This window comes from Cnephaeus nilssonii (assembly GCF_951640355.1).
Source record: "Cnephaeus nilssonii genome assembly, chromosome: 3".
Classification (NCBI taxonomy): domain Eukaryota; kingdom Metazoa; phylum Chordata; class Mammalia; order Chiroptera; family Vespertilionidae; genus Cnephaeus; species Cnephaeus nilssonii.
In genome coordinates, this window is record NC_137074.1 from 53,539,674 (window position 1) to 53,567,057 (window position 27,384).

General features: G+C 45.6%; 1 protein-coding gene and 1 pseudogene across 9 annotated transcripts; one reads left to right on the forward strand and one right to left on the reverse strand.

The window, feature by feature from the left end:
* Positions 1-106: 106 nt before the first annotated feature.
* On the reverse strand, positions 107-27,077 carry LOC307097105 (mucin-20-like). 8 transcript variants are annotated; one of them, XM_079767073.1, is made up of 5 exons: positions 26,941-27,077; positions 20,676-22,049; positions 18,638-18,729; positions 2,196-2,346; positions 107-1,072 (listed from the first exon to the last, which is right to left on the reverse strand). In XM_079767073.1, exons 1-5 carry the CDS (start codon positions 27,014-27,016, stop codon positions 795-797), a joined length of 1,971 nt encoding a protein of 656 aa, XP_079623199.1. In that variant the 5' UTR covers positions 27,017-27,077; the 3' UTR covers positions 107-794. The 8 variants fall into 8 exon arrangements, with proteins under 8 accessions (XP_079623199.1, XP_079623200.1, XP_079623201.1 ...); XM_079767074.1 differs by having other exon boundaries at positions 108-1,024; XM_079767075.1 differs by having other exon boundaries at positions 110-1,072; positions 20,676-21,974.
* LOC307097219 (signal recognition particle 14 kDa protein-like) lies at positions 5,790-8,544 on the forward strand (annotated as a pseudogene). The gene is made up of 2 exons: positions 5,790-5,808; positions 8,214-8,544. The product of its transcript is annotated as a signal recognition particle 14 kDa protein-like (transcript).
* Positions 27,078-27,384: the final 307 nt, after the last annotated feature.

Here is a 27,384-nt window from a genome sequence, read left to right on the forward strand (position 1 = left end):
AAATAAAATCAACAATTGACTTAAGATAAGGGTCTTATTTCATTCCTTTGGATGTGAATATCCAGTTTGCCCAGCACCGTTTATCGAAGAGAAACAGTCCTTTCCCAACGGTGTGTTTTTGGCTCCTTTGTCAGAAAGGAGTTGGCAGTACATGCATGGGTCTAGAGGACTATTTGGAAACGGGTCATTCTTTGGGACATCTCTGGGAGCTGCAGAAGTTATCAAGATGAGGCACTAAGGGAAGGGGACAATGAACCAGCTGGGAACTGATCTTCCCATTCCATTTAGAGGAAGCACTGCAATGTGGAAAGAGCCCTGAGTTGAAATTTGTACCATCTAGATGATCTTTCAAAGAATAGGAGCTCCTTTCACCACGAGATAAATACTGTTTCTAAGAAGTAAGGTTTATTGAGTCTTTAAATATAGTAAGACAGTGGCTTACACACTTCTCATTTAGTTTCCTCCACATTGCCATGACGTATTAGTTCTGTTATCCCCATTTTTTAGAATAGGAAGCTGAGGCGTAGCAGGGTGAGCTAAACTATCCCAAATCACAGCTGATACGTGACACAGCCATAGACTGTGCTGCTCAGAGGTTCTGGGTGAAAGACACTTTCTTCCTTTCAGTTCTGCTGCCTCATTGTCAGCCACCGTCCTACTCTGTCTGTGTCTCTGTACCTGTCCTTCTGTCTCTGTACTATGAAAACCGTGTCCTTGTCCATTTCTCATAGGATACCTTCTCAGCCTCCTTTTGTGGTTAACAGTTTTCTGCCTCTAGAACAATATCCCATTCTTCACTGTGTATGATGAGCAAGTTCCTCTTTTCCTCTTCTCCTGCAGCCATTTCTCCTTGCACTGTCTCCAAATGGCATAAGCACAGGAGCCCCTCTATCTCCCTCATCTGGGGACCTCTGTGTGAGGTATGGGGCAGCAGGAGAGGACGGCAATGGTAAGGCCCATCTTCTCACAGACGGAACCCCTTCAGCACAGAGACCATCTCCAGAAAACAGCATCATGAGTCCAGCTGAACATCCAAAAGGAAAGTTCGCCTTTACCAGTAACGCCAGAATTTCTAATAAGACAGAAATGTGACACCATTTTCACTTGGCTCACCTGATCCAGCAAAGATGAAAAGGCATGCTAATTCCCGGTGTTGGTGTGGGTGTGAGCCAGGTGACATATGGGTTGTTCTTGGGGTCATAAACTAATAAAACCTCACTGGCTGACAGTTCAGTTTTTTAATTTTTTTAAAACCTTAAATGCATATGCTTCCATTTCACCCATCCAAATCTAACTATTCTCAATAAATAACCAGACAAATTGTAAAATGTACATTAAAAGATAACGATTATATCATTGTTCATAATATGTGCTCCAAAAAAAATTGGGAGGAGCACATAAATACAAAAATGTTTTCAAAAGTGGATAAATTAGTTTGGGTACATCCATGTAATGGACTGCTTGCTTGCATTGGCAACACAGTTGACCCTTGAGCAACATAAGGATTAGGGCACTAATACCCCCCACCCTTATTCCTCCATAGATAAAAATTTGGGTATAACTGTTGACTCCCCAAAAGCTTAACTACAATCATACCTTAGTATCCACAGAGGATGGGTTCCAGGACCCCCCAGTGGATACCAAAATCCATGGTTGTTAAAGACCCTTGTATAAAACTAGAGGCCTGGTGCATGGCTTTGTGTGCCAGTGGGGTCCCTCAGCCTGGCCTGTGCCCTCTCGCAATCCGGGACCCCTTGGAGGATGTTGGACTGCCGATTTCGGCCTGATCCCCACAGGCCAGGCCAAGGGACCACATGCACCGGGCCTCTAGTATGCATATAAGATCTTTGGTTAATCTCTTCCTTCCCCCCTTTTATCAGATTCATCAATCTATTCCATGTTTCCATGCCTGTGCATTGAGTGTCTGCCCCCGGGTGGTCAGTGTGTGTCATAGCTACCAGTCAAATGGTCGCTTAGGCTTTTATACATATAGACTAGAGGCCTAGTACACAAAATTCGTGCTCGAGGGCGGAGGGGTGTCCTTCAGCCCTGCCTGCACCCTCTCCAATCTGGAATATCCCTCTCACAATCTGAGACCACTGGCTCCTAACCGCTCGCCTGGCTGCCTGATTGATGCCTGTCTGCTCCCCTAACGGCCTGATCGCCCCCAACTGCCCTCCCCTGCCACAACCCACCTCCTCTGTGCGAGGTGGCAGAGATGCTGGGACCAGCCTCCGCCATGCTGTGCAAAGATGCAGGACCTCCACGCCTCACTGCACGGAGCAGCCGCCGGGCTCCGCCTTCGCTGTGCTTGTGGCCATCTTCTGACGGCCATCTTGTGATGACCTGAGGGCATGACGCCACCTAGGCTATTATTAGTATAGATGGCATAGAACAGTGCCTACAGTCAGCCCTCCACATCTGCAGATCCCCATCCTCAGATAGAAAATAGTGTTTTTGATCCTCGGTTGAATCCATGAATGTAAAACCTGGGGGTATAGGGCTGACTGTACTTATTGAAAAAAATCCATGTATAAGTGGACCCACACAGTTCAGATTCGATTTTCTGTGAAAAGCTTAAAGGTAAATTCAAGTCTGTGGTAGCATAACCTTCTTGGAAATTTTTACTATTTCTTTTCAGGTATGAACCATCCACAAACAAGGCCTATCCAAAGGAGTATCTAAAAGATCCACAAGGACCTTCCAAGGAACTCTTTTAATCTTAAAATTCTGCATTTCTTACTTTTAGTCAAATTCTGTTATCCTTTCCCCCCACTGCATATTCTCCATCTTGAATGGGCAATTCTAGATTCTGAAAATGTAGTTGAGATATAAGCATTATTTCTGTGCTTCCCCCTTGTTTGATTGCCCAGGATTATTTTGCATCATTGAGACCTAATATGCTTCAGAAAGTTTAGATAAACACTGGCCAGGATTACTGGGAATAAAATATATATATTAAGGTATGGTAAGGCATCCACATAGAGCACTTTAACCTCCTTTGTACTTGTTTGGGAAAAAATATATAAAGAGTGTATTAGAAGGGAAACCAAGATGGTGGCATAAGGTATACACCTGTACGTGCTGCCTCTCACTAACACACCAAAACTACAACTAAAAGAAAAAACGTCTATCACCCAGAACCACGGGAAAGCTGGATGAGTAGAAGTTCTACAACTAGAAGGAAAGAGAAAAGACCATTGAGATGTGCACAAGCACGGAAAAACTGAGGTACGCAGGCGCGCGAATCAGGCTGGCAGCTGGCGACTGGGTGTGCTGTTTTTTTTCAACCCAAAGGGAGACACAAGCTCCTGATTACTCTGAACTCCAGTTTCCGGCGAGACTCTGGGGACCCAGACTCCTACGGGGAGAAGCTGGACTGTCTGCCATCAGGTCAGAAAGTGAGGGTGGCTTTCTTGCAGAGGTGCGTGCAGGAATTATTGTTTACTGCGCTGGGGTGCAGGACGCAGAGACGCGGAAACTCGGAAACGCAGAGACGGCTGACTGGCAGCCATCGCTGTTTGCCATGCCCTAGCCTAGTGATTCCCTGAGACCCCGCCCCACACAATTTACAAACCCACCCAAGCTCTGTGCAGCAGCTTTTGCATATAAATGGCCTGCCCTATCGCACCTTAACCTAACAAACTGCAGCTCTGGTCAGACAGTTCCAAAACCTCCAAATCCCAAGCAAAGAGGAGAAATCTGCAGATCTCACTGTAGCTCCTGCTGGGTGGCCTCAGACAGTAGCTGACCTGCACCCCATTGGAGATCCAGAATCCAGTGTACCTAGTGGTCAGTGTGAGACGACACCAGATTTCAACTCCTCACATCCATAAGTGACAGATTCAAGAGGCAGACTCAGTGAGCACCAAAGCCCCACTGAAACAAGCCCTGCTCCATAAGGGTGTCTTCAGCACAGCAATTCTTCCATTATAGACACAGCAGGTCCTCACAGCCAATTGGCCTGGAGGTCAATTCCTCCCAGTGTACCAACAGCAATCAAGGCTTAACTACAATAAGACTTTGCACTCAGCCCACAAAGGGGTGCACCAAGAGTGTCCACCTCAGTTGATAGGGCAGGCTGAACCACTGGGCCCTATAGGTCACCTACTTCAGAAAACCACCCCATCAACACAGGGAAGCAGCCAAAATGCGGAGACAAACATGTCACGAATGAAAGAAATGGAGGAAAACAAACTACTGGACATAGAATTCAAAACCACATTTATAAGGTTACTCAAGAATCTTCTAAAAACCTCTGAGGAACTTAGTGAGACCTTTAAGGATCTTAATGAGAATGCCAAAAAAAAAAAAAATGGAAAAGGACCAGTCAGAAATTAAGCATACCCTGTCTGAAATAAAGAATATACAGAAATTCAACAGTAGACCAAAGGACCCCAAGAATCAAACCAAAGATTTGAAATATGAGGAAACAAAAAACACCCAACCAGAAAAACAAAAAGAAAAAAGAATCCAAAAATATGAAGATAGTGTAAGGAGCCTCTGGGACAACTTTAAGCGTAACAACATCTGAATTATTGGAGGGCCAGAAGAAGAGAGAGAGCAAAATATTGAAAACCTATTAGAAGAAATAATGACAGAAAACTTTCCCTACCTGGTGAAAGAAATAGACTCACAAGTCCAGGAAGCGCACAGAACCCCAAACAAAAGGAATCCAAAGAGGACCACACCAAGACACATCATAATTAAAATGCCAAGGGCAAAAGACAAAGAGAGAATATTAAAAGCAGCAAGAGAAAAAAGTTAGTTACCTACAAGGGAGTACCCATACGACTGTCAGCTGATTTCTCAACAGAAACTATGCAGGCCAGAAGGGAGTGGCAAGAAATATTCAAAGTGATGAACAGCAAGAACCTACAACCAAGATTACTCTACCCAGCAAAGCTATCATTTAGAATTGAAGGTCAGATAAAGTGCTTCACAGACAAGAAAAAGCTAAAGGAGTTTATCACCACCAAACCAGTATTATATGAAATGCTGAAGGGTATTCTTTAAGAAGAGGAAGAAGAAGAAAAATCTAAAGATAAAAATTATGGACAACAAAATGACAACAAATACATGCCTATCAACAAGTGAATCTAAAAATCAAGTGAATAAAAAAATCTGATAAACAGAATAAACTGATGAATATCATAGAATCAGAGGCATAGAAAGGGAGTGGACTGACAATTCTCGGGGGGAAAGGAGTGTGAGGGGTGCGGGAAGAGATTGGACAAAAATCTTATACCTATGGATGAAGACAATGGTGGGGGGTAAGGGCATGGGGTGGGGTGGGGAATCAGGTGGAGGGGAGCTATGGGGGGAAAGAAGAGGAACATCTGTAATAATCTGAACAATAAAGATTTATTTTTAAAAAGTGTATTAAATCTGAGGTTATTACAGTCTGGTTGTTTGCAATTCCATTCTTTTATCCCATCTTTTTCCCACTTTCCAATGTACTCAAGAAGATTGAAAAATTGTAATGGGTCAATTTAAAATATTTTTATTTCCTAAAAGCCTTTTTGCCTATTGTAATGTGCAGGACCCTTCTTTTATGGGAGAGATAGGTAGTTACCTGAATATAGGTTGAAAAGTTTAAGTAAAAAGAAATTATAATAATAAAAGGGATACTCTGCTTTTCAAATCCTTGTTTTCTCTTAATCTAGGTAAGACATATCCAAAATAAATATGTAAAGAAGAAAATAAAATTGTCTTCATGAAAAAAATAAATAGATAGATAGATAGATAGATAGATAGATAGATAGATAGATAGATAATCCACAAGGAGCATGGATAGTTTTATAACAGGTAAAGCAACCCTGGGGTTCTCCGTTGGTAAATAAAGGAAGGAGGGTGGCTGGGTTTAGAGTATTGCAGCAATGCAATTTATGGAGTAAATGCTTTTCATATTGGTGTGTGGGGGGAAGGCAACAGTTTATCACAGGAGGTGACCCGAAACCAAATTTCATTAGGCAGCAGGGAAAATGAGAATTTTCTGTCTATAAAAGTTTGTACAGCACAAGGAAGTGTGGTGGAGACCTGAGAACTAAGTCCATTGAAGCTTCCTCCAGCTTTGCTGCTGCTGCTGCCATAGTTCTTGAGCAGCGGACATGCCTTGTTATTGCTGCTAAGGATTATGGGCCTCTGGTCAGGGCCCTGCTGAGCCATATTGGAGCCTGTGCCCTTAGGTACATGTTTTTATGTATTTGTTGAATGGTTACTTTTTTCCAGGACATTTAAAAAATGGAAAAGTATTTAAAAATGGAAAAGTAGGTTATTAAAACTCACATTATTTTAAGCTCAAATAATTTATAGCAAAAAGAGTTTATTATAATTTAGCGTTCCTGGGTTAATAAAAGCAAATTCATCCAGAAGCAATAAAAGACTAATAAATTTCTTTATATGAAAATAAAATTATTGTAAGAAAACAGGAAAAGTCTAAAATAAATGATAAACTGAGAGAAACTGTTTGCGACATGTAACATACATAAATGTATAACATCTCTAATACACAAGAACTTTTAAAAATTGAGGGGGGAAAGTTGCAAAAATGTGATAGATAAGTCAAAGACATGAACAGATGATTCACACATACACACACACACAAAAAAAAGAATAAAAAATGTTCTTTGCCCTAGCCAGTTTGGCTCAGTGGATAGAACATTGGCCTGTGGACCAAAGGGTCCCGGGTTCGATTCTGGTCAAGGGCACATATCTTGGTTGCAGGCTCCTCCCTGGCCTGGGCCCTGGTCAGGGTGTGTGCAGGAGGCAACCAGTCGATATGTTTCTCTCACATTGTTGTTTCTGTCTGTCTTTCCCTCTCTCTTCCACTCTCTTTAAAAATCAATGGAAAAATATCCTTGAGTGAGGATTAACAAAACAAACAAACAAAAAAGGTTCCGTAAGTATATGAAAAAATACTCAACTACTTAATAAGAAAAATGCACATTAAAATAACACTGAGATATTATTTCTCACCTATCAGATTATCAAAAATAAAAATTACACCAACACATTCTGTTGGTAATCCTGGGGGAAAATAGGTGCTCTTAAAAAATAGATGGTCAGAATGCAAATTAGTATAATGCTATTTTGGGAGAATTGGGCAATATCTAACAAAATGACACATATTTTCCCACTTAATTGCAGTTTACCCTGGTCAGACATCTCCAGTTATACAAGAATATGTGTGCCCGAAGTAATTCACTTTAGCATTGTAATTGCGAAATACTAGAAACAACCTAAATAATTTACATGGAAGAATGGCTGACTGAACAACAGTAGATCTACCAAGGGAATACTATACAGCTATAAAAATGAGAACTATCTATAAACTGATATGGAATGGCTTCCAAAATATACTGTTAAATAAAAAAAAATGAAATTTGAGAAAGTATTTATGCCACCTTTTGTGAAAGAAATGAGGAATAAGAAAATATATCATTTGTACAAAAAAAACTTGGGAAAGGTAACCCAGAAATTGTGAGATTGGTTACATCCAGAGAGTGTGTGGAAATGGGGTGAAAATAATAATATGGTGGAAACAGGGTAGAAAAGGTGGGGGGAGTGAGACTTGGTAGAATTTATGGTTTTGTGCAGTTCTGACTTTTAGAACCATGTTAATATTTCACATACTCAACCTTTTTAATGAATAAAATCAAGAATAAAAGGGGAAAACTCTAACATAGAATACAAATGGGAGAAAATGAACATGAATATATTTCAAATGAATGGCACACACAGTGAAGATGTGAGTAAGTTTTGAACCAGTATTTTGCCTCCACACCCTCAGGTTCTAACAAATATTGAACTCTATGTAGTAGATTTATTTTCCACAGCAGACTTAGCAATTATGCAACTATATTTCATGTATTCTAGAATTAAGCAAATAAGTAAATATATTGTAGATAATTGAAGGCTGGTTTTTCACTTTGGGAGAAGGAAATTACATATAGAAAGGGAGGAGGTTGAGCCCTAGCTGTTTTGGCTCAGTGGATAGGCCTGCAGACTGAAGGGTCCCAGGTTTGATTCTGGTCAAGGGCACATACATGGGTTGCGGGCTCAATCCCCAGTAGGGGGCATACAGGAGGCAGTTAATCAGTGAGTCTCATCATTTATGTTTCTATCTCTCTCTCCCTCTCCCTTCCTCTCTGAAATCAATAAAAATATATTTAAAAAAGAAAGGGAGGATGAGGTGGCTTGAGTGGGGCCAGCGGTTCTGCTGGAGAGTGAGCCGTTCCTGACGGAGCTGACCAGGCTCTTTCAGAAGTGCCGGCTGTCGGGCAGTGTGTTCATCACCCTGAAGAATTATGATGGCTGAACTAAACCCATTCCAAGGAAAGGTTCAGTGGAGGGCTTTGAGCCCTCAGACAACAAGTGTCTGTTAAGAGCTACTGATGGGAAAAAGAAGATTAGCACAGTGGTGAGCTCCAAAGAAGTGAATAAGCTTCAGATGGCTTATTCAAACCTATTGCGAGCAAACATGGATGCGCTGAAGAAGAGGGAAAAAAGAGCAAGAGTAAGAAGAGCAAAGCAGCACAGTGAAGGCTCCAGATTCCCTGCTTTCACCAACTAACCACCACATTGCTATTTTTCCTTTGGTTTTTACTTTTGGCCACAAAACTAGGTTTCTGGTTCCCCTACATTAAGTGTTTTCATGTGAGATTATGTTCATTTTGGACGGAAGAAGAGCTGTGATGTTTACAGGGTAGTTATAAGAAGCCAGTTTATTTTAGATCTGGCTAATTGGTCTATGTTGCCTACTTGCATATTCCTGGATATTAGTTAAAGACTCTGCAGTCATCTGTGTGAATAACAATGCATCATTAAACCTGTCTATTTATCAGCAAAAAAAAAAAAAGAAAGAAAGAAAGGGAGGAGGTTGAAATGAACCTTAGGTGTTTGATTGGACTTGGAGGTATCATATGACTTTTTGGTTTTTAAGATAGATAAATAGGGAGATAATAGGAAAAGGAATAAGATAATGATATATGTGTGTGACTGTGTTTGTGTGTATATATTTATGCTCAATACATAGATACATAAATATACACACATGTATGAACACAATAGAAATATGTAAATATATATAAATATTTAAATGTATACTCATTATGTATATACTGTATACAACATATGTGTATACACTGAGTGGCCAGATTATTATGATCTCTGAACACAAAATCTGGCCACTCAGTGTATATCCTATATAATAAAAGGCCAATATGCAAATTGTTCCCTCGACCAGGAGTTTGACCAGCAGGCAGGCCGGCCAACCGCCCATGTCCCCTCTCCCTGGCCAGGCTGGCCGGACCCCACCCATGCACAAATTCATGCACACACACACACACACACACACACACACACACACACTGATTGGCCAGATTATTATGCGTTCAGAGATCATAATAATCTGGCCACTCAGTGTATATTTAAGGTCTAGAGTAAAGGCCGTGCACAGACATCAGGTCCTAGAAAGCAGAGTTTTAATTACACTCCTCTTTCCAGCTGTAATAATTGGCATCAGAGAAATCACTAGCTCTACCAAGATTGGCTCTCACCTTCCTAGTGAGGCCTTAGATCCAGAAGCAGCCAAGACTCCATTGTGCCAAGACCATGGCATGGTGTCCCCATGCCCCAGTTCAGGTCCCACACCTCCCTGTCACTTCATTGACCTGCCCAACAACTCCTACTTAAAGATCTCCATGGCTCATACAGCCATGGGGTGCAGGCCTACCCCAAACCTCTCCCTGCCTCCCCCCGCCCCCCACTTGCCCAACCCACACACACGCCAGGAAAAGCTGGTGCTAAGGGACAACCAGTGGCTGTGGGACTACAGCAGCTACAACATGAGGATGACTCTGACAGGAATCAACCAAGCAAAGACAGATTCAGGAAGAAAGAGGCCACCAGAGATCAGAAAGGTGGGTCCTCAGGTGACCTCTTTGTGCGGGAAGGACTGGATTCTGCCCAAGAAGAGCACCTTCCCCTGGAGAGGAAGTGTCTTTAGGCCAAGAATTGTACCTGACGATCCCATCTTCCTCCCTGAGCTGTCACCTATCACACTGCTCCCAGCACCTTCTAAGGGTGCTGTGGACATGGGCATCTTCCTCCCAGCCTGGACACCAGCGCCTGCCTGAGCCCTACCTCTTGGCCTCTTGGCAGCTAACCTTAGGCCACAAGGACGCTATTCCCCTCTCCTAGGGAGAGGAGAACATCAGTTGGTCCAGGAAAAATTCTTCCCAGGCCCTGAGTAGGAGCAGGGGTGATGGGAGGAAGACAGGCCACCTCCCAAAAGAATGCCTCCCAGAGTCCACAAGTCACCATCGTGGGGAGGCCCAGTGCAGCACTGGAGTTCTCTCCTGCAGGGGAGAACTCCCACACTGCAAAGCCCTCCTCTGCCCGAGGCCAGGCAGACCCACTAAAGGAGAAGAGGCAAGCCCACAGTTGTCACTATCCAGTTGACATGGCCTGGGCAGCAGACTGCTGTAAGCCACCAGGAAAGAATGGCTAGTTCAGTTCTTGCAAACCTCAGTTTGCCTCTGTTGGGGTGGCAAGAACAGCACCAGGTGTTAGGGGGGGTCAGAGTGGACCTGGGTTTAGCAACCTTGGTGCTTGAGTTCTGGCTAGGAAAGAATTCAGAGCCAAGACTCAAACTGTAAGAGAACATTTATTTAGAAAATCAAGAGGTAGAAGAAGTAATTCATAGAAGAAGTGGGCTTAGGAAACAAGTTATAGAGGCAAATAAAGGGCCCTTGTTGTTTAGAAGTGAGGAAGGTAAAGATGATACACCTGGGGGGAGGGAGCAGAGAGGGGCATGGGAAAAGTGTGGGTGTGCTCCCAGGAGGGAGAGCATGTTGGGTCCTCCATCCTAAGAGTTTTATGGGTGGAGTTCTTAGGGGAAGATCTCAGTAGAATATTCAGCGGCTTTCCACGTGTGTCTTTTCAGGGTCAGGGTCTCCCCAGATTGGTTGACACCAGGACAGGGGGTCATTAGTCAATTCAGCTGGTCCTGAGGTCAGCCATGGTGTTGCTTGTCTGGTTTTGCTGCTTTCCTGGGCCTGGAGCTGAAATACAACTGAGGCCTAGAAGTTATCTTTAGGGAAGAAAAGGTCGGGGTGGGGGGTCTAAACCCCATAACTAGCGATATGAAAAGCCAGGGGTCCACACTGCATGACCAGTGATATGCTCAGGGAGGAAAGGTTACCCTGGGGACGACGAGGTTCTTGTTTTCCCCGTTTTGCTAAGCGTCTAGGACTTTCCACCCTGGTGACCTTCTGTACCTGGCCCCTCGCCCCTACTCTGCTCATGTCGATCTAACTGCCTATAGCCATTTCAGATCGGGCAAGCAGGGAGCCACAGCAGGCTCCAGACTCTCCCCACCCTCTGCTGCCTTTCCCCAGAGGAAGAGGACTCAGGCCCCAATCAGCTGGCCGCACACCTGAGCATCCTGGATTTTCCCCTTAAATCCTCCTGGTGTTTGCAAGATGCTTTACTATTTGCAAAGCACTTTTGCATTTCATCTCATCAGATGCTCAGAAACCCCTCCAAGAGCAACTGATACCCCTGAGACTGAGGGCCCTGGGTGAGCAGATTTCCTGAACGGTTTGCTCTGCCTCTGCCTTTGTGTCCTGGGACAGGGATTGCGGGGAGGATGCACCCTCAGGGTCTAGAAGGGCAGCGGCTAGACTAGCAAGAGAGGCACTTTGGAGGATCCCAGGAGAATTCTGCAAAGGGACGGTGCCACCCAGGAAGGATTCCAGGGAAATGGGGCCAGTGCCAGCGACAGAGGCAGGATTGCCTGACAAAGACACCCCACGTGCAGCCTGTGGCGCCAGGCAGGGCTCATTGCCAGGAACCGGGCACAGGGAGGAGGTTAGCGGTGGCAGGAAGTGGCCCAGGGAAGCAGGGACTCAGCCTGCCCCACCCCTCGCAGAGGGTACAGGCAGAAATTGGTCCCAGCCTTGGGCAGGCACTCAGCTCCCAGGAGCGCAGCGGGGCTCAGGCCAGAATGGCCAGGAGGGAGGGGGCTGAGGTCGGGCAGTACTTCTGTGGTGAGCTGACAGTGTGTGAGCCAGTGAGCACCAGGTGCCCAACCCCTGATTGTGCCCACCCAGGGAGGTTGGGGACCAAGGTGATAAGGGACTGTTCAGGGGGCTTGGGGCTCAGCTATTTCCAAATAGTATCTAGTATTTCAATATTTTAGTAACTGGTACTGCCTGTCAAAGTAGAAACGTTCAAACCTGTAAAGAATTTTTGTGGGTTTGTTAGGAGCAGAAATAGAATATTGAGGACTAGCTATAATTATAAGAAATAGTAAGTATGCTCTGTTAACCGTGATTGTTCTGTTCTGATTAGGGAAAGCACATTCTAACCTGGCTGGGAATTCTACGCCGAGGGACATGGGAGTTAACCTCCTTTTCCAAGAACTGCTTATCATTATGGAAAGATTAACAACCTTGTTGCTGAAACAATAGAGTCCTGAAGGCACTCACCCTTTGCACACACACCCCTGTTGCCTGTAATCTGTAGCCATTTTACGCATTTTTTCTTATTCCTTTTGCCTACTTCTGGATGTAATCTTTGTCCTTCTGTTACCGAGGAGATGAGGAGACCTTGGTTCTTGTCTTCTTGAGAAAAAGATTTCAATCAAGAGAAAATATTTCAAAATGTAGAAAAACAAGTAAGAATGTATTGACCGCAGCCAAAATAGACTTAGGAGAGTGAAACAAGGAAGGGCATAGAAGAAGCAACAGGAGAGCCTAGGCTGGGTGCTTTGGCTCACTGGGAAGTCAGAGGGAAGGGGGCCATGGAGACAGGCTCAGGGGTTAGCCTGGGACAAACCGCCACTGCCCATTGCTCCCCTGGTTGCAAGTCTTATGGAGTCCCTTAGAGGTTGGGGGTTACGTGCCTGTGGAGGAAGGAGAGAGGGAAAGGAATTGTACGGTGTGCTCCTTCAAGTAAAGCAAGAGTAGAAGCAGTAGCCCTAGCCAGTTTGGCTCAGTGGATGGAGCATCAGCATATGGACTGAAGGGTCCCAGGTTTGATTCTCTGCTCAAGGGCACATGCCCTGGTTGTGGGCTCTATACTGGTGGAGGGCATGTAGAAGGCAGCCAATCAATGATTCTCTCTAGCCATTGATGTTTCTCTCTCTCTCTCTCTCTCTCTCTCTCTCTCTCTCTCTCTCTCTCTCTCTCCCTTCCTCTCTGAAATCAATAAAAATTAAAAAATTAAAAAATAAAAGAATTTGCCAAAACCGGTTTGGCTCAATGGATAGAGCGTCGGTCTGCGGACTGAAAGGTCCCAGGTTCGATTCCGGTCAAGGGCATGTACATTGGCTGCAGGCACATCCCTGGTAGGGGGTGTGCAGGAGGCAGCTGGTCGATGATTCTCTCTCATCGATGTTTCTAGCTCTCTATCCCTCTCCCTTCCTCTCTGTAAAAAATCAATAAAATATTAAAAAAAAAAAAAGAATTAAGCACATAGCCCAAATGGGTTCACTGGTGAGTTCTACCAAACATTTCAGGAAGAAATTCCACAAATTATCTATAATCTCCTTCAGAAGATTGAAGCAGAGAGAATATTTCCTAACTCATTTTATAAGGCAAACAGTACCCCAATACCAAAACCAGAACAAGACACCATAACAAATAAATAAAACTATTCACCAATAGCTCTCATGGACAGAAGTGCAAAAAAATCCTCAACAAAATATTGGAAAGTCCAATCCAACAATGAATAGAAAGAATTATACATCACAACCAAGTAGTGTTTATCCCAGGTATGCAAGGCTGGTTCAACATGTAAAAATCAATTAATGTAATCTTTCACATGAAAAGACTAAAGAAGGAAAATCATATGATCACATCACTAGATGCAAAAAAACCCCACAAAAAAACATTTAACAAAATCCACACCCATTTATGATCAAAACTCTCAGCAAACTAGGAATAGAAGGCATCTTCCTCAGGTTGATAAAAAGAAATCTGTGTGGTGTTAGATGGGTACTAGGCTTATGGGGTGATCACTTCATAAGTCATATAAATGTCTATTATGTTGTACACCTGAAACTAATATATTGTATGTCAACTGTAATTGAAAAATTTTAATCTACAGAAACCTACAGCTATCATTATACTGAATGGTGAGAAAGTCAACGTTTTCCAGCTAAGATCAGGAACAAAGCAAGAACGTCCCTTCTCACCACTGCTTTTTTTTTTATATATATAATATGTCTTTATTGATGAGAGAGAGAAAGAAAGAAAGGGAGAGGGCTACACTAGGGATCAAGCCTGCAACCCAGGCATGTGCCCTGACTGGGAACTGTACAGTAACCTCTTGGTTCCTAGGTGGCCACTCAACCAATGAGCCACACCTGCCAGGCTCACCACTGCTTTTCAGCATCATACTAGGAGTCCTAACTAATTCAAACACAGAGGGAGTGGGGGAGGAAATAAAATATATACCGATTGGGAAGGAAGAAATGAAATTGTCATTGTTCACAGGTGACATAATCATCTAATTTAATTTAAAACAATAATAATGTGATTTATGAGCTCTGAGTAGAGAAATAATTGAGTATTACAGACTTTCTTTTAAACCTGTCTGTGTCCAGAGCTTGAAATTCAAGTCAATTCAACAAACATTCTCTGTGATCCTGCTGTGGGCCAGGCGGTCTGCTAGGTTCAGGGGATGCTGAGATAAACTAATATGGTCCCTGCTCTGAAGAAGCTCACAGTTCAACAGGCTTCAGCATCAGCCTCAGGAAGTGCTGAAATCAAAGTCCAAACCAAGAAGCAGGGGAGCAATAAAGGAGTGAGGTGGCAGTGGGGATGCACAAAATCCCTGAACCATAAAAATGTCAAAAACACGCAGGTCAAGTAGATAACCTCTGGGCCACACTGAGTGTAATTTTATTGTAGGACGGAAGCCCCCCGTCGATGACAGATGGGTGATCAGGTCACTCTTTACTGAAAGACAACTATGTGCCACGGTAAGTCGAAGGACATGGAACAGGGGAAGCCCCACCCACCACACAGATACACTCAGGCATATGTGAGCCAGGGCCCCGCAGCCATGTCTGGGGTAAGGGCTTAGGCGAGCTGACCTCCATGGGAACCTTCCAGGTACATCATGGCAGGGCAATGGGCTCCAGTCTGTAGTGGATTCCAGATAAAGGCAGCACTGCCCCCTCTTGGCGCACAGCCATGCATGGCTGCAGCTGATGCTCTCTAGTCCCTCCTGGCACGCAGCAGAGAGACTTGGATGGGAGGCAGGTAGGTGTGCAGTTCATGGCGGAGCTGGAGGGCAACAGGAGCAGGTGAGTACTTCCAGGCCATCTGGCCCATGTGCTCCCCACAGACCAAGGACAGGAAGGGACAGTGGGGGAGAACAAAGGAGGAGGCCACCACATTTCCTGAGCCTCCTGCGGGCTGGGCATGGCCTAGGTGCTTTGTGCACATAATGTCATTTAAACCTGACAGTGACCTTATAAAGCAGGTAGTATCCTGGTGCCATGGATCTGTCTATCACCCAGTAGGGCGAACTGAGCCCTCCCTGGAGAAGAAACCAGGGTTCCAAAAGATATGTGATCAGTGCTGGGGCCCCGCCAGCAGGCGAGGGGATCCCAAGGCAGGTGCTGGGCATGGAGGCCACGGGGGCATAGGTTACCAAGGAGACAAAACTGAACCTCACGTCACCCTGCTTGGCCCCGGAGGATGGCTGGTTAGCCAGAGACGGGTAAGATTCCTCAAGGAAGGAACAACCTAAGACAGGCACAGTCGCAGAGGGGCCATCAGGAGAGAATTTTGGGGCACAGACCCTCACCCCCCCAACATTGCAGGGGCCTGAACCCTATCCCCTTCTGAGGGAGGTCTCCTGCCCCCATGGCTGCTTTGTGCTTCCCATGCCCAGCTCAGATCAGGACCCAGGTGACCAACAGAGACTTGGCCGACAGCAGCTGCCCTCTCACTCCAACAAGAATTGTTTGAGTTGCCTTGTACCCATGGTGTGGGGAAGGGGGTTTACGATATCTAAATCCAGCCTACCACCAGGAATGCTCAGGACCTACTCAAGAAGGCAAATAATCCCTTCCACCAATATTTACAGGGTAAAACAAGATTATTGTTAGAGTAATAAATTTGACAGTAAAATAGTAGTCAAGTTTTCAGACAAATTTAAATTGGCTAGTTGAAACAAGTGAATATTCTAGAAAAATTAATTGTACCAGACAAAAAGGTGTTCCTAAAGAATCAACTAAAATTTTTATTGGTACTCCATCTCATGATAAAAGTGTGCACCATATAATGAACCTAAAACAGTAATATTATAGTGCAAAAAATTAAAATTTAAAAGCCATCAAGAATACATTATAAAATTTTCAAAAGCCTCCTAACATTTAAATCAAAAAAGGAGGGGATAGTAGAGGAATATCATGTAAGGAAAAATATCCTGTAAGTAAATTACATCTAGAAAATTAATACTTTAGAAAATTAATTGTAAGGCTAAAAGCAAGACACCCATGAAAAACACACAAGGTGACAAAACAAGCCAGAGGAAAATCATTTGGGCAAAAATTGAAAAAGGATCCCCAGTCAAATTTATAGAAAATATTCCTTTATTAACCTTTGGTCGAGAATATGTTTGTATATTTTCAGAAAACAACTCTGAGACCATGTGGATTCCAGCAAGAGAGGAATCGACAGGACTACTCCAGCCATGAAGACAGAAGAGAAGCAGTCCAGAGACGGAAGACGCTGATGTGGCCTTCCCATACTAGCAGTTAGCAGCTGTGCATCACTGCAGATTGCCCAGGACCAAACCGGACAGAGTCGGACCTGCATTACCACCATTTGTCCACCATCCAGAACTGAAATGTCAGTGCTGACATGTACACATAAGGAACTGTTGGACATTGAAATTGGGTCTCAAAAGAACTGTTGGCCCAGAAAGAAACTCACTACACACTGATTCATTTGCCTGTCACCATAACCATTATTGCTTGTCTCATTTTCGGTTCTTATAAGTGTATTTCTAATAGCACATGATCTCACTCATCTAGGGGAAATAATGAACAACATAGACTGATGAACAAGAACAGACCCAAAAACAAGGAGGCATGGATCAGACTGTCGGGCCTCAGGGGGAGGGTAGGGAAGGGTGGGGGTAAAGGGGGAGATCAACCAAAGGACTTGCGTGCAGGCATATGAGCCTAACCAGCGGTTAAGGACAACAGGGGGGTGGGGGCATGTGTGGGGAGGGGTGTGGGATGGGAATGGGGGGACGAGGACAAATATGTGATACCTTAATCAATAAAGAAATTTTAAAAAATAAATAAATAAAGCAGGTAGTATCAGCCGTATTTTATAAGAGAGGAAAGTATATGGAGTAACTTACCCAATGTCTGGATGTGTGAAATTCACACCCAGATCTATCTGGCCCCATAATTTGTTGTTTGATCCCTGAACCCTAAACCAATGGCCAGCTCCCAAGAACTGATGTCCAACACCCCCATGGCCTGGTCCTGCGCCTAGGCTCCTGACATGCTTCTGTCTCCCTGGATTCTTTCTGACCCCTGAAATAGCTTCCAGTTTGGGGGAGCTCAGATATGACCACTCTGTCTTTCCTCTTCGACTGAGATTCACACTTGCTACTTTGATTATCATGTGCAATGGACATTTGTCATTTATTTGGCTGTCCTGCTTCAAAACCCCCATGCATGTTCAGGGAACTACTTATGGAAATCTGAGGAGTTCTCCTAAGAGAACTTCAAGACCCAAATATTCCCATTCCCTGGTAGCATGATGTGGGCACAAGAGGTAGACTGAGCTGACCCATTCTAATTTTCCAAAGATTCAAACATTCCTGAAAGCCCTAACCCCAGAATTTTACCACTAGAAGCTTTGAGCTGGGCTTTAGGAGAATTTTCCCACTTGTACAAGTATAGCCCAATCTTGGTTCCCATCTAGAGTGTACATAGATGGTATTTTTTTTTCCTAGCATCCCTATTTCCTTCGGGGCCTATCCTTCGATTTCCACGTGGTTCAGGTTGGAATGTCAGTCATGGTGGCCCTTGTCGGCCAATAACATCATTCCTCCCTTAGAATGATATGATTAACTTGGGAGAGGAAGTGCCTTGTGATTCCAGGGGTGTCATAGCCACCTCTCCTTACAGATGGAGAGAGACTCTGAAGAATAAATGGAGCAGAGCTAAGGGAGAGAAAGAAAGAGAAAACTTGGATGAAGTTCTAGGTTTCTCAGCCAGTACTTGGCCTTTTCTGTATAAGCTGTGTTGGGTTTCTGCCACTTGCCACCAAAAGTCCTGCCTATCTGCCCATGAATATGATTGCCCTTCTCCCAGAGGCCAGAAGGCCTGACCTTCTAAGGGCCTGAGGACATTGAGGGTGAGAAAAAGGATTTTTTTTTACATAGCAGAGAAGGGGAATTCAGAACTCAGCCAAAACAGGCAGAAGCAAAGCTAGGCAGGGACCCTTAGATTTAGCTCCTAATACGCCATAGGAAACTACTAGTAGACTCCCAGGTGTAACAGTTGCTCTTCTGTATCCTGCAGATCTTCCCAGGAGTTCACAACAATCTCTCACTCCCCTCTTCTCCCCTGGCCCAGAAAGTACCCACTCACCTGGTGCATCAGTCTCTCTGCCACTCTGGGGTCAGTGAGGTCTTCTGGGGAGGCCACCCTCAGTCTCAGGAGGAGAAAGCCTTCATCCCCACCTGCAAGTTGAGATCAGTAGGAAGATAAAAATATGGGGGAGTCAGTTCAGAAATCAAGACGTGAATGGTGTTACCCAGCCCCTGTCCCCTCCCGGCAGCATATATGTGCTCATCTCATATGTAAATGTGTCTGTGTTCACCTAGGAGCTTACGTTTCCTCACTGCAAAGAGAAAGAGAATTCCCTCTCTCTAAACAACCTAAAGGTCCATCCCTAGAGGACTAGTTAAATAAATTATGATAAAACAAAATGGAATGCTGAGCAGCCATAAAAAGTGTAATCTTTATCATATACTCTACATGCATAAAAAAGGAGAATGTAAGATATCCATCCAAATATTAATAGATTGATGTAGATATAGCTAGATATCAATATTATATAGCTATCTTTCATCCTCCTTTTGATACTTCCCTATGCATATTTCATGTCCAGAAGAGGGTGCACAAGAAAGCAACACCATCAGTTATGAGTATGAAGAAAACTGGGTAGTCGGGGTCAGCAGTGGGAGAGAGACATGTTATGGTGTACCCTTTTGTATCTGTTGAATTTTAAATCATGTGACTGTATCATCTAATCAACAAATAATAGAAAATAATAAAATATTGATAAATTGTTTAGAAAATTAAAATATAATATGAGTTTGGTCATCAAACAGACTTTCATCTGGAACCTCACTATCTTTTTTCTTTAAATCTGTTTTCCTCACCTGCCATATGGGGTAATAATACCCACCTCAAGTGATGGTTGCTTTTAATTATCATTTTTTAATTTTATTTTTCAATTACAGTTTACATTCAATATTACTTTGTATTAGTTTCAGGTGTGCAGCATGGTGGTCAGACAGTCATACTTTGCAAAGTGTTCCCACCCCAATATTTCAAGCACCCACTTGGCAGCATACATAGATATTACAATATTATTGACTATATTCCTTAGGCTGCACTTTACATCCCTATGACTATTCTGTACTACCAATCCGTACTTCTCAATCCCTTCACCTTTTTCACCTAGCCCCCGCATCATATGGTGGTTTGAATATTTAATTAGAGGAAATAACATTCAAAGCTCAGAGTAGACTGCCTGGCATCAGAGAAAACACGCAGGGGTGCCAATGCTTCCGGTTGAGCAGTATTTTTATGCCACCTCTGCCTGGAATACAAAAGAAATTTGGCAAGGTGATTGTGATTAATGATTTTATATCACCTTCCCAGAAAGGCAGGGCAAGCTGAGGATATTGTGCGGATGAGGCATGAGGAAGTGCAGGTCGGGGTGGCAGACTGGCCAGGAGATGAACTGACCAAACAGCCTTGGACAAGGGATGTCTTCTCTGAGAAGGAGCTGTTGTCTCACAGATGTAGCTTAAAATCCCACACCTTTGCCCAGTTTATTTATTTTGTCACCATTTATGGCACCAACCCCAGCAAGCACATCCAGTGAGCCCCGCTTTCATGGGGTCCTAGATGCTCAGAGGGCAGCAACTTGGGCCAGGCGCCCACAGGATGCTCCTCTGGGTGGCTCTGGCTGAACCAGTGGCTTCCAGAGCATGAGGGCCATGACCTTCAAATAAGCTTTGGGGACTCGCCTGGGCACAGTAGTTACTCAGAAGGGCAGAGGTGGAAAGGACTTCATTGTTCATTCCAGCTACTGATGGAGAAACTGAAGCCCAGAGAGGGACCTGTCCTAGGTCACTCAGGTTGTTAAGGGCAGAGCCAAGATCTCAAACCATTTCTCCTGACTTTCAGCCCTGCACTCTGTCCATACACTGCCCTAACTCTGCTTGTTACTGAGTTAGCAAGAGTCACTAGAAGATCATGAAGAGGTGGCATCAGAAACAGGGCTCCGAGGAGGCTTTCAGATCATTCCTTCCTGTCTATTCCTTAAGCATGTAGACATCCTGGAGACGCTAAACTTCAGATCCCCCTAGATCACACCTGGGTACTCTCTTACCTGTAGTAACCCCCGTGGTCAGAGCAGTGGTGGGTGTGGCTGTTGGGGACTTTCCCCCGGCCATGCTAGCTATCCTCGAGGTCTTTGCTGAGGCTGTGGTCTTGGCTAAGGTGATGTCTGTTTCTTGGCTGCTGTTGGCTGCAGCCGGATGGACAGCAGGAAGAGGACTCCTGCTGATGGGAACGGTCCCACTGGCTGTGCTGTCTGTGGTAGAAGTCTCTGAGCGAGTGGATTCCTTGATGGTGGCTACAGCTGAGAGGCTGTAGCCCATAGCTGAGGACTCAGCACAGGAAGTTGCTCTGCCCACTGTTGACCCAGCCTCTGTGGAAATTGGAACTGCTCCTAAGACCTCAGAGTGGCTTGTTGTCTCAACAGAGGGGGCTGAGGTTTCTTCCAAGGGGTTCATGCTTACTGTCACCAAAGTTCCACTGGGGGTGGTGGCCTCAGCTGCTGTTGTTTCTCCTGTAAGGCGGTTGGCAGTGTGTGGGGTCTCAGCTGATTCTGTGGTGCTGTCAGTTGACAAGGCCTCAGAAGGGGTTGTGGCCCTGGTGAGATGTGGTTTTGCTTCAGTGAGGTCAGGCAAAGCTGATGTCTCAGGGGTGGACGGGGTCTTTCCTCCTGTGGGGCTGTGATCGAGGTCTGAGGTCCCAGGGAGGATGGCAGTTTCTTCTATTTCTATAATGTTGCAATTAGTAGCCTCAATGTTGGTGATCCTGTAGGCAATCAAGGCTTTAGGTGGAACAGTGATGTCAGGTTCCTGGGCTTGTGAGGTGATACCTGGAGCTGAGTTGCTCTCCAAGGCCAGAGCCCTGGCTTCTGCAGAGCTGTGAGCCAATGTCAAGGCATCAATGGTGATCCTCTTCTCTTCAGAGCTGTCATCAGTACAAAGGGTGTCAAAGACAGCTTCCAAGAGACCACTATCTGTCACAGTCTCAACTGTAGTCATTCCAGTTCCTGCGGGGCTGTCACTTGTGGCTGATGTCTCCATAGAAGTAGTGACCACAGACATGGACTTGGAAGGTGTTATTTTTGTGAGGGCGCTGGTCTCTGTTGCAGGAGATGCGGTTTGGGTTTCCCTGATCTTTGCTTCTGAGATGGTGCTGGCTGGGAGTACGGTCTTATCAAAGGTCTGGGTACCCCAGGTTTGAGTTTCTAAAGGGGTGTGACTTGGCACATAGGCTTGAGCAAGGTGAGTGGTCTTGGAGGCTCCCTCTAAGCTTGTGTTGACCCCCAGAGTCACAGCAGGCACTTCTGTGTGATTCATTGTCACCAAAGGGCTTGGTCCATGGGTGCTGGAGCCTGTGTTGGGTGAGACAACTTTGTGAGCCATGAGTCCAAGTGGACTGACTTCGCAGGAGCTCTCACACTTATGCCCTGGGCACTGCTGGGAGGAGGATGAGAGGGGAAGGTGCTTTTACCCCATTTGTCATCTACATCTACAAGGAAGAAGGAGATAGTAATGGGAAGACCAGTCCTATGTGGCAGCCACAAAACTGGGATGGCCCTAACTGATGTCCTCTGATGGCCACTTGAGGCGAGCCAGCCCCAGAATCTAGTTGATTATTGGTCTGAAGACTTCAGAGGGAATATGTAGGGACAGAATCCAGCCTCAAGGAGGAGCAAGAAGGCAGAAGTCCATGTGAGCCAAGGACTGCAGCGCAGGGACCACAACTCTCAGAACTTTCTAAAATAATTCTTGTCACTTTCCCATCCATACTTTTCTCATTCAGTAAATGTTTCAAATATAAGAAGCATCTGTGGATGTGTGTTTAGAGGTGGTTGGGGGATTAGGAGAGAGGAACCTCCAGAGCCAATGTGGGTATTGGCTACTGCAAAGGGGAGGGGAGCAGGCAGAGTCCTTGGGGCTCTAGCAAGGATAAAGGGGCCAGCTTCCCATCCCCGCTCAAACCTCTTCTTAACATGGACCTGAGATGATGGGGATGGAACCCCAGAACTCCAGAAAAGATGTACCAGGTTTTTTGGGTGTTTTTTTTTTTACAGGTAACAGGGAGCCAGCTGAGGCAAAATTTCAGTTTGTATAGAGATGCTTCCAGCGTTTCTCCACAGGGCACAATGTCTCTGTTCACTTGACCAGCCCTCTGAAGTTGTGTGAGTGGAGGGCCAGCAGGTGCTCATTGCCCAGGAGGGGCTACAGCAGGCTCTTTCATAGGCTGACAAAGGGGCCTCTCCTGTCTGCCAAAGGGGAAGGGCTCTCTGTTGGTGGACCAAGGAGCCTCCTGGGGAGGGTTGCCAGAGGTAGCAAATAAAAATACAGGATGCTCAGTTAAATTTGAATTTAAATGTCAGATAAACAAGGAATTATTCTTTTTAAATATGCTTATATGCTTTTATTGATTGCAGAGAGGAAGGATGTGGGAGAGAGCTAGAAACATCAATGATGACAGAGAATCATTAATTGGCTGCCTCCTGCACACCCCCTACTGGGGATGGAGCCTGCAACCCAGAATTGTGCCCCTGACTGGAATCGAACCTGGGACCCTTCAGCCTGCGGGCTGACACTCTATCCACTGAGCCAAACCAACTAGGGCAAGGAATGATTTTAATGACAATTTTTTTAGTATGTGTATTTATTTCTCATGCAATATTTGAGACATCCTTATACCAAAGAAAACTTCATTATCTGAAATTCAAATTTAAGGGGACACTCTGCATTTTACTAGTAACACTACTCTTGGAAGGAAAAAGATAAAAATATAAGCCCCCCATTTTCAAGGTTATGATGGTATGAAATGGTCGTTTCCGAAATCTACTGCCCCAAAAGTACCCAAGGACTTGAAGGAGGTCCAGAACCATGCAGTCACTTCTACTGGGGTGTCATGATGAGGCCCCAGGTCCTCAGCTTGTCCCCCGGTGTCTCCCACTGAATGGTGAACAACCACTGGGCCACGAGGCAAGAGACTGGGTTCCAGCCCTAGGTCTGTTGCTTACTAGCTCTGGAGTTCAGTGATTTACTGATGCAAATCCTGACTCTGCCTCTTACCAGGGAGGCCAGTCACCAGACCTCTTCAAGTCCCCATCTCCTCCCATCTCCTCTGTGAAAGAGGAGATGCATTGCCGTGGGGGGAATCAGGAAGTTCTTATATTCCAAAGCCTGCAAGGATTATTAAGCATGCCTTCCCCACCGTGTCCTTTCAAGGAGTCAGTCACTTGAGGGCACACAACCTATTTTAATACAGTGAGAATGTCCTGCTGTACCCACAGGCCTGTTAGGCAGGTCATGCCATTCGATCTCCTGACTCATCCAGTGCAGTCTAACTACATGCACAAATCATGCTTTTACAGGAATATACTTTCAAAGCCCGAGATACTTCCCTCAGCCTCTCGGACCCTACACAGTGCAAGCAGAGACTTTCTGGGTCAGCCCACATAGCACTGAAGCCCAAACAGTGGTTTGGGTTCTTGGGCTCTGACCATTGACCCCCCCTGACACTTTTTGTCTTTTTCCAGGAGCCTCGTGGTGTCACCATGCTTCCCAACCCCATTACCGCTTTGTCTCCGGGCTCTCACATCTCTTACCCACCAGGGGTCTCCTCAAACAGAAGACCTCAAGATGGGCTCTTCTCAAGGTCACCCTGGCCTCTACAGCTCTAGACTGCTGCAACTCTCCTGCTCCATTCCTCAAATGGAACTGGACGAGAGGAAAGCGTGTGGACTCTGGACTCTAAGTTTGAGTTATCGCTTTACTGCTTGTCCTGCTGCTTACCAACCTGTGACCGTGGCCATGTCCCCCGGCTCCCAGGCTGCATTTTCTCCTGTGCGATGGAGCCAGGGGCACCTATTTCATAGGGTTGTGAAGACTCAATTAAATTAAAAGTAAAATGTGCAGCACAAGCCTTGCAGATCAGAGTGCATGCAAGAGGTGGGTGGTTGCTCAGTGGTGGGCATGTGTGGCATCAAATCCTGGCTCTGCAGATGAGTTACTTAATCCCAGTAAACTTCAGTCTCCTCACCTTTCAGGGGAGGGGAGGAATCATATCTCTCTCCTAGGGTTAGTGTGAGGATTAAAAAGATAGTGCACTGTATGCAGTATATGGGATATCACTGTACCTTCCTTTCAATTTTGCTGTGAATCTAAAACTGCTCTTGAAAACTAAAGTCTTTTTATTATTATTGTTATCGATTTCAAAGAGGAAGGGAGAGGGAGAAATAGAAACATCCGTGGTAAAAGAAAACCATGAATCAGTTGCCTCCTGCACGCCCCTTACTGGGGACTGAGCCTGAAACCCGGGCATGTGCCCCAACCAGGAATCGAACCTGTGGCCTCCTGGTTCATAGGTCGATGCTCAACCACTGAGCAACACCGCTGGCTGGGCTAAAGTCTTAAAAAAACAGGAAATGACAGCCTCATCAAGATAAGAAATGAGCCCTAACCGGTTTGGCTCAGTGGATAGAGCATCGACCTGCGGATTGAAGGGTCCCAGGTTCAATTCCGGTCAAGGGCATGTACCTTGGTTGCAGGCACATCCCCAGTAGGGGGTGTGCAGGAGGCAGCTGATGGATGTTTCTCTCTCATCGATGTTTCTAACTACTCCTCTCTCTTCCTCTCTGTAAAAAATCAATAAAATATGTATTTTTTTTAAAAAGATAAGAAATGAGCCTGAAGGCCAGGAACCCCACCCCCAGAGAAGTGGATCTGTTTCTGCCCTGGTGCTTGAGGAGCCAGCCTGGGGTCCAGCATCACCACCACCTACCTGCCCCCCCACCCCCCGCCCCGCCCCACCCTGCCCCTCCCCCAGTATCATGTGACGGTCCCTCTGCATCTGTTCTCCCAGCCCTGCTTGGATGAATGAGACTGACCCATGTTCAGGGGAATGACTTCCCTCCTCACTGTGTTGGCTGGGGTTGTTGGGACACTGTGTCATTTCTCAGGGATTTCCTACAGTGTTGGCTCCGCCCTCCGGGTTGGGAGGTAATAACCATCCCAGGGATTCTCAATACATTTTTATTACTTAAGCTGGAAAAAAAAGATAATGCATGATAAGGATGTGTCAATGAAGGATTACTGATTATAACACAGGGACCACACTGCTACAGGATGTGGCTAGTGGCAGACACTGTGTGTGTGTTTGAGGATGGGGGGTGGGGGAATCTCTGTACTTTCTGCTCAGTTTTGCTAATAACCTAAAACCGCTCTAAAAAATAAAGTCCATTAAAAAAAAAAAGGTAATGCATGTGACCAGCTTGCACAGTTCCTAATACAGATCAATATTAGTTCTCTTCTTTCATAGAAGTCCTGTCTCTCTCAGAACTCACCCCTCCTCCCCCCCACCGCCAAGCAGTCTGTGACAGCCAGATGTTTCACACAAAAACTGTGTTTTGTTAAGGATAAACTTGGAGGAGTTAGAATCTTGTCCAGCCACATTCTTTGGCTTTAGTCATATTGATCACCAGCCTGCACCTCCCTGCACCGCACTTGCTCACGCTCCCACAGGCAGGAAGACAAACTCCTGGGAACCTCAAATGATATCGCTCATCTGTATGCACCGCAGTGCCATACATACTTAAGGGGACACACTGCCATCTGCATACTCTTTATCAATGATAGTGAAACCCAGGGTCCTGATGATTTGACTAAATCAGCTTTAAATCCTAGCTCTAGAAATCATATCTCTCACTTATATCTACAACCCAAAGACCTAGCCTTTCTCCATAAGCAGCTAGCCCCGGGCAGCAGAAGCCAGTTGCCTGGACCTGACTAATGATTACAAGGCCCGACCTCTGGCAGGCTGAAGGTAACATCTTGGTCTAAGTTATGTCTCAGTTCCTGAGCCCTAAGAAGGAACCACCCCCTGGCTGTTTTCCCATGAGACCAGACAGAGGGACACCAGAACAGACTGCAGAGCTGTCCTCAAGACCTGAAGAAATAATTTATTACCCTCACCTCTGACCAATCAGCTCGCAGCATGCCCGGAGACCCCTAACCCACGGTGTCTTGAGATTTTGTCCCATATATTCTGTAACCTACTTGCCATCAGAGAGTTCAGACTTGGAGCATAGCTCCAAGTTCCCCTGGATGGCGCCACTCATCAATAATATATTTCTGCACTGAAATTCTAGTGTTTGGCTCGGCTAGCACTGGGTGGTCAAGTCTTTCTATAACAAAAGTAATACCTCACATTTAGCTTTATGGCTAATTTTAATTAGCCCAAGAGAGCTACCCTCACCCACAAAGGCTGCCGGGACAGAAATGCACACCCAGAGCGCTGCCAGGAGAGAAGCCCACAGGACCCTCCTGCCCTCTTACCTGCAGAGCTCCCAGGGGCCCCAGCCTCCCAGCAGCACAAGAGGAGGGGCAGAGCCAGGGCCCACAGAGAGCCCATCCTAGCTGGGACTCCAGCCACCGCTGCTCAGCAGGTCTTCCCACTGCCTCTCAGCCACCTGTTCCTGCTTCCTCTACCCAGAGAGGAGGGGCCGGCCACCTGCCTAGGTGTGACCTGGTAGTTTCCAGGCTGTGGCCAGCTGATCATCCATGCACAGCCTGAGCACTGGCAGCAAGATAACTCTCCTGCCCCCTTGCCCAGCGACCTCTCCTCTCTGGACTTTCATTTGAAAACATGAAATCGTTTTCACAGTGATACTCAGCCTTGGGTCCTGCAGCCCAGGAGGTCATGGAAGATGGTGCTTCACACACCTTTCCCTCTGTCTCCACCCTTCACCCCTCCCCCCCTCCTTATGCCTTGGGCTTGGG

Coding starts and splice junctions, on each gene's coding strand:
- LOC307097105 (XM_079767073.1), bottom strand. CDS start 27,016: ATGGGCTCTCTGTGGGCCCTGGCTCTGCCCCTCCTCTTGTGCTGCTGG. Junction 22,050..26,940: donor GGCCCCTGGGAGCTCTGCAG/GTAAGAGGGCAG, acceptor AGCAGTGCCCAG/GGCATAAGTGTGAGAGCTCC. Junction 18,730..20,675: donor GACCACGGGGGTTACTACAG/GTAAGAGAGTAC, acceptor CTCAACTTGCAG/GTGGGGATGAAGGCTTTCTC.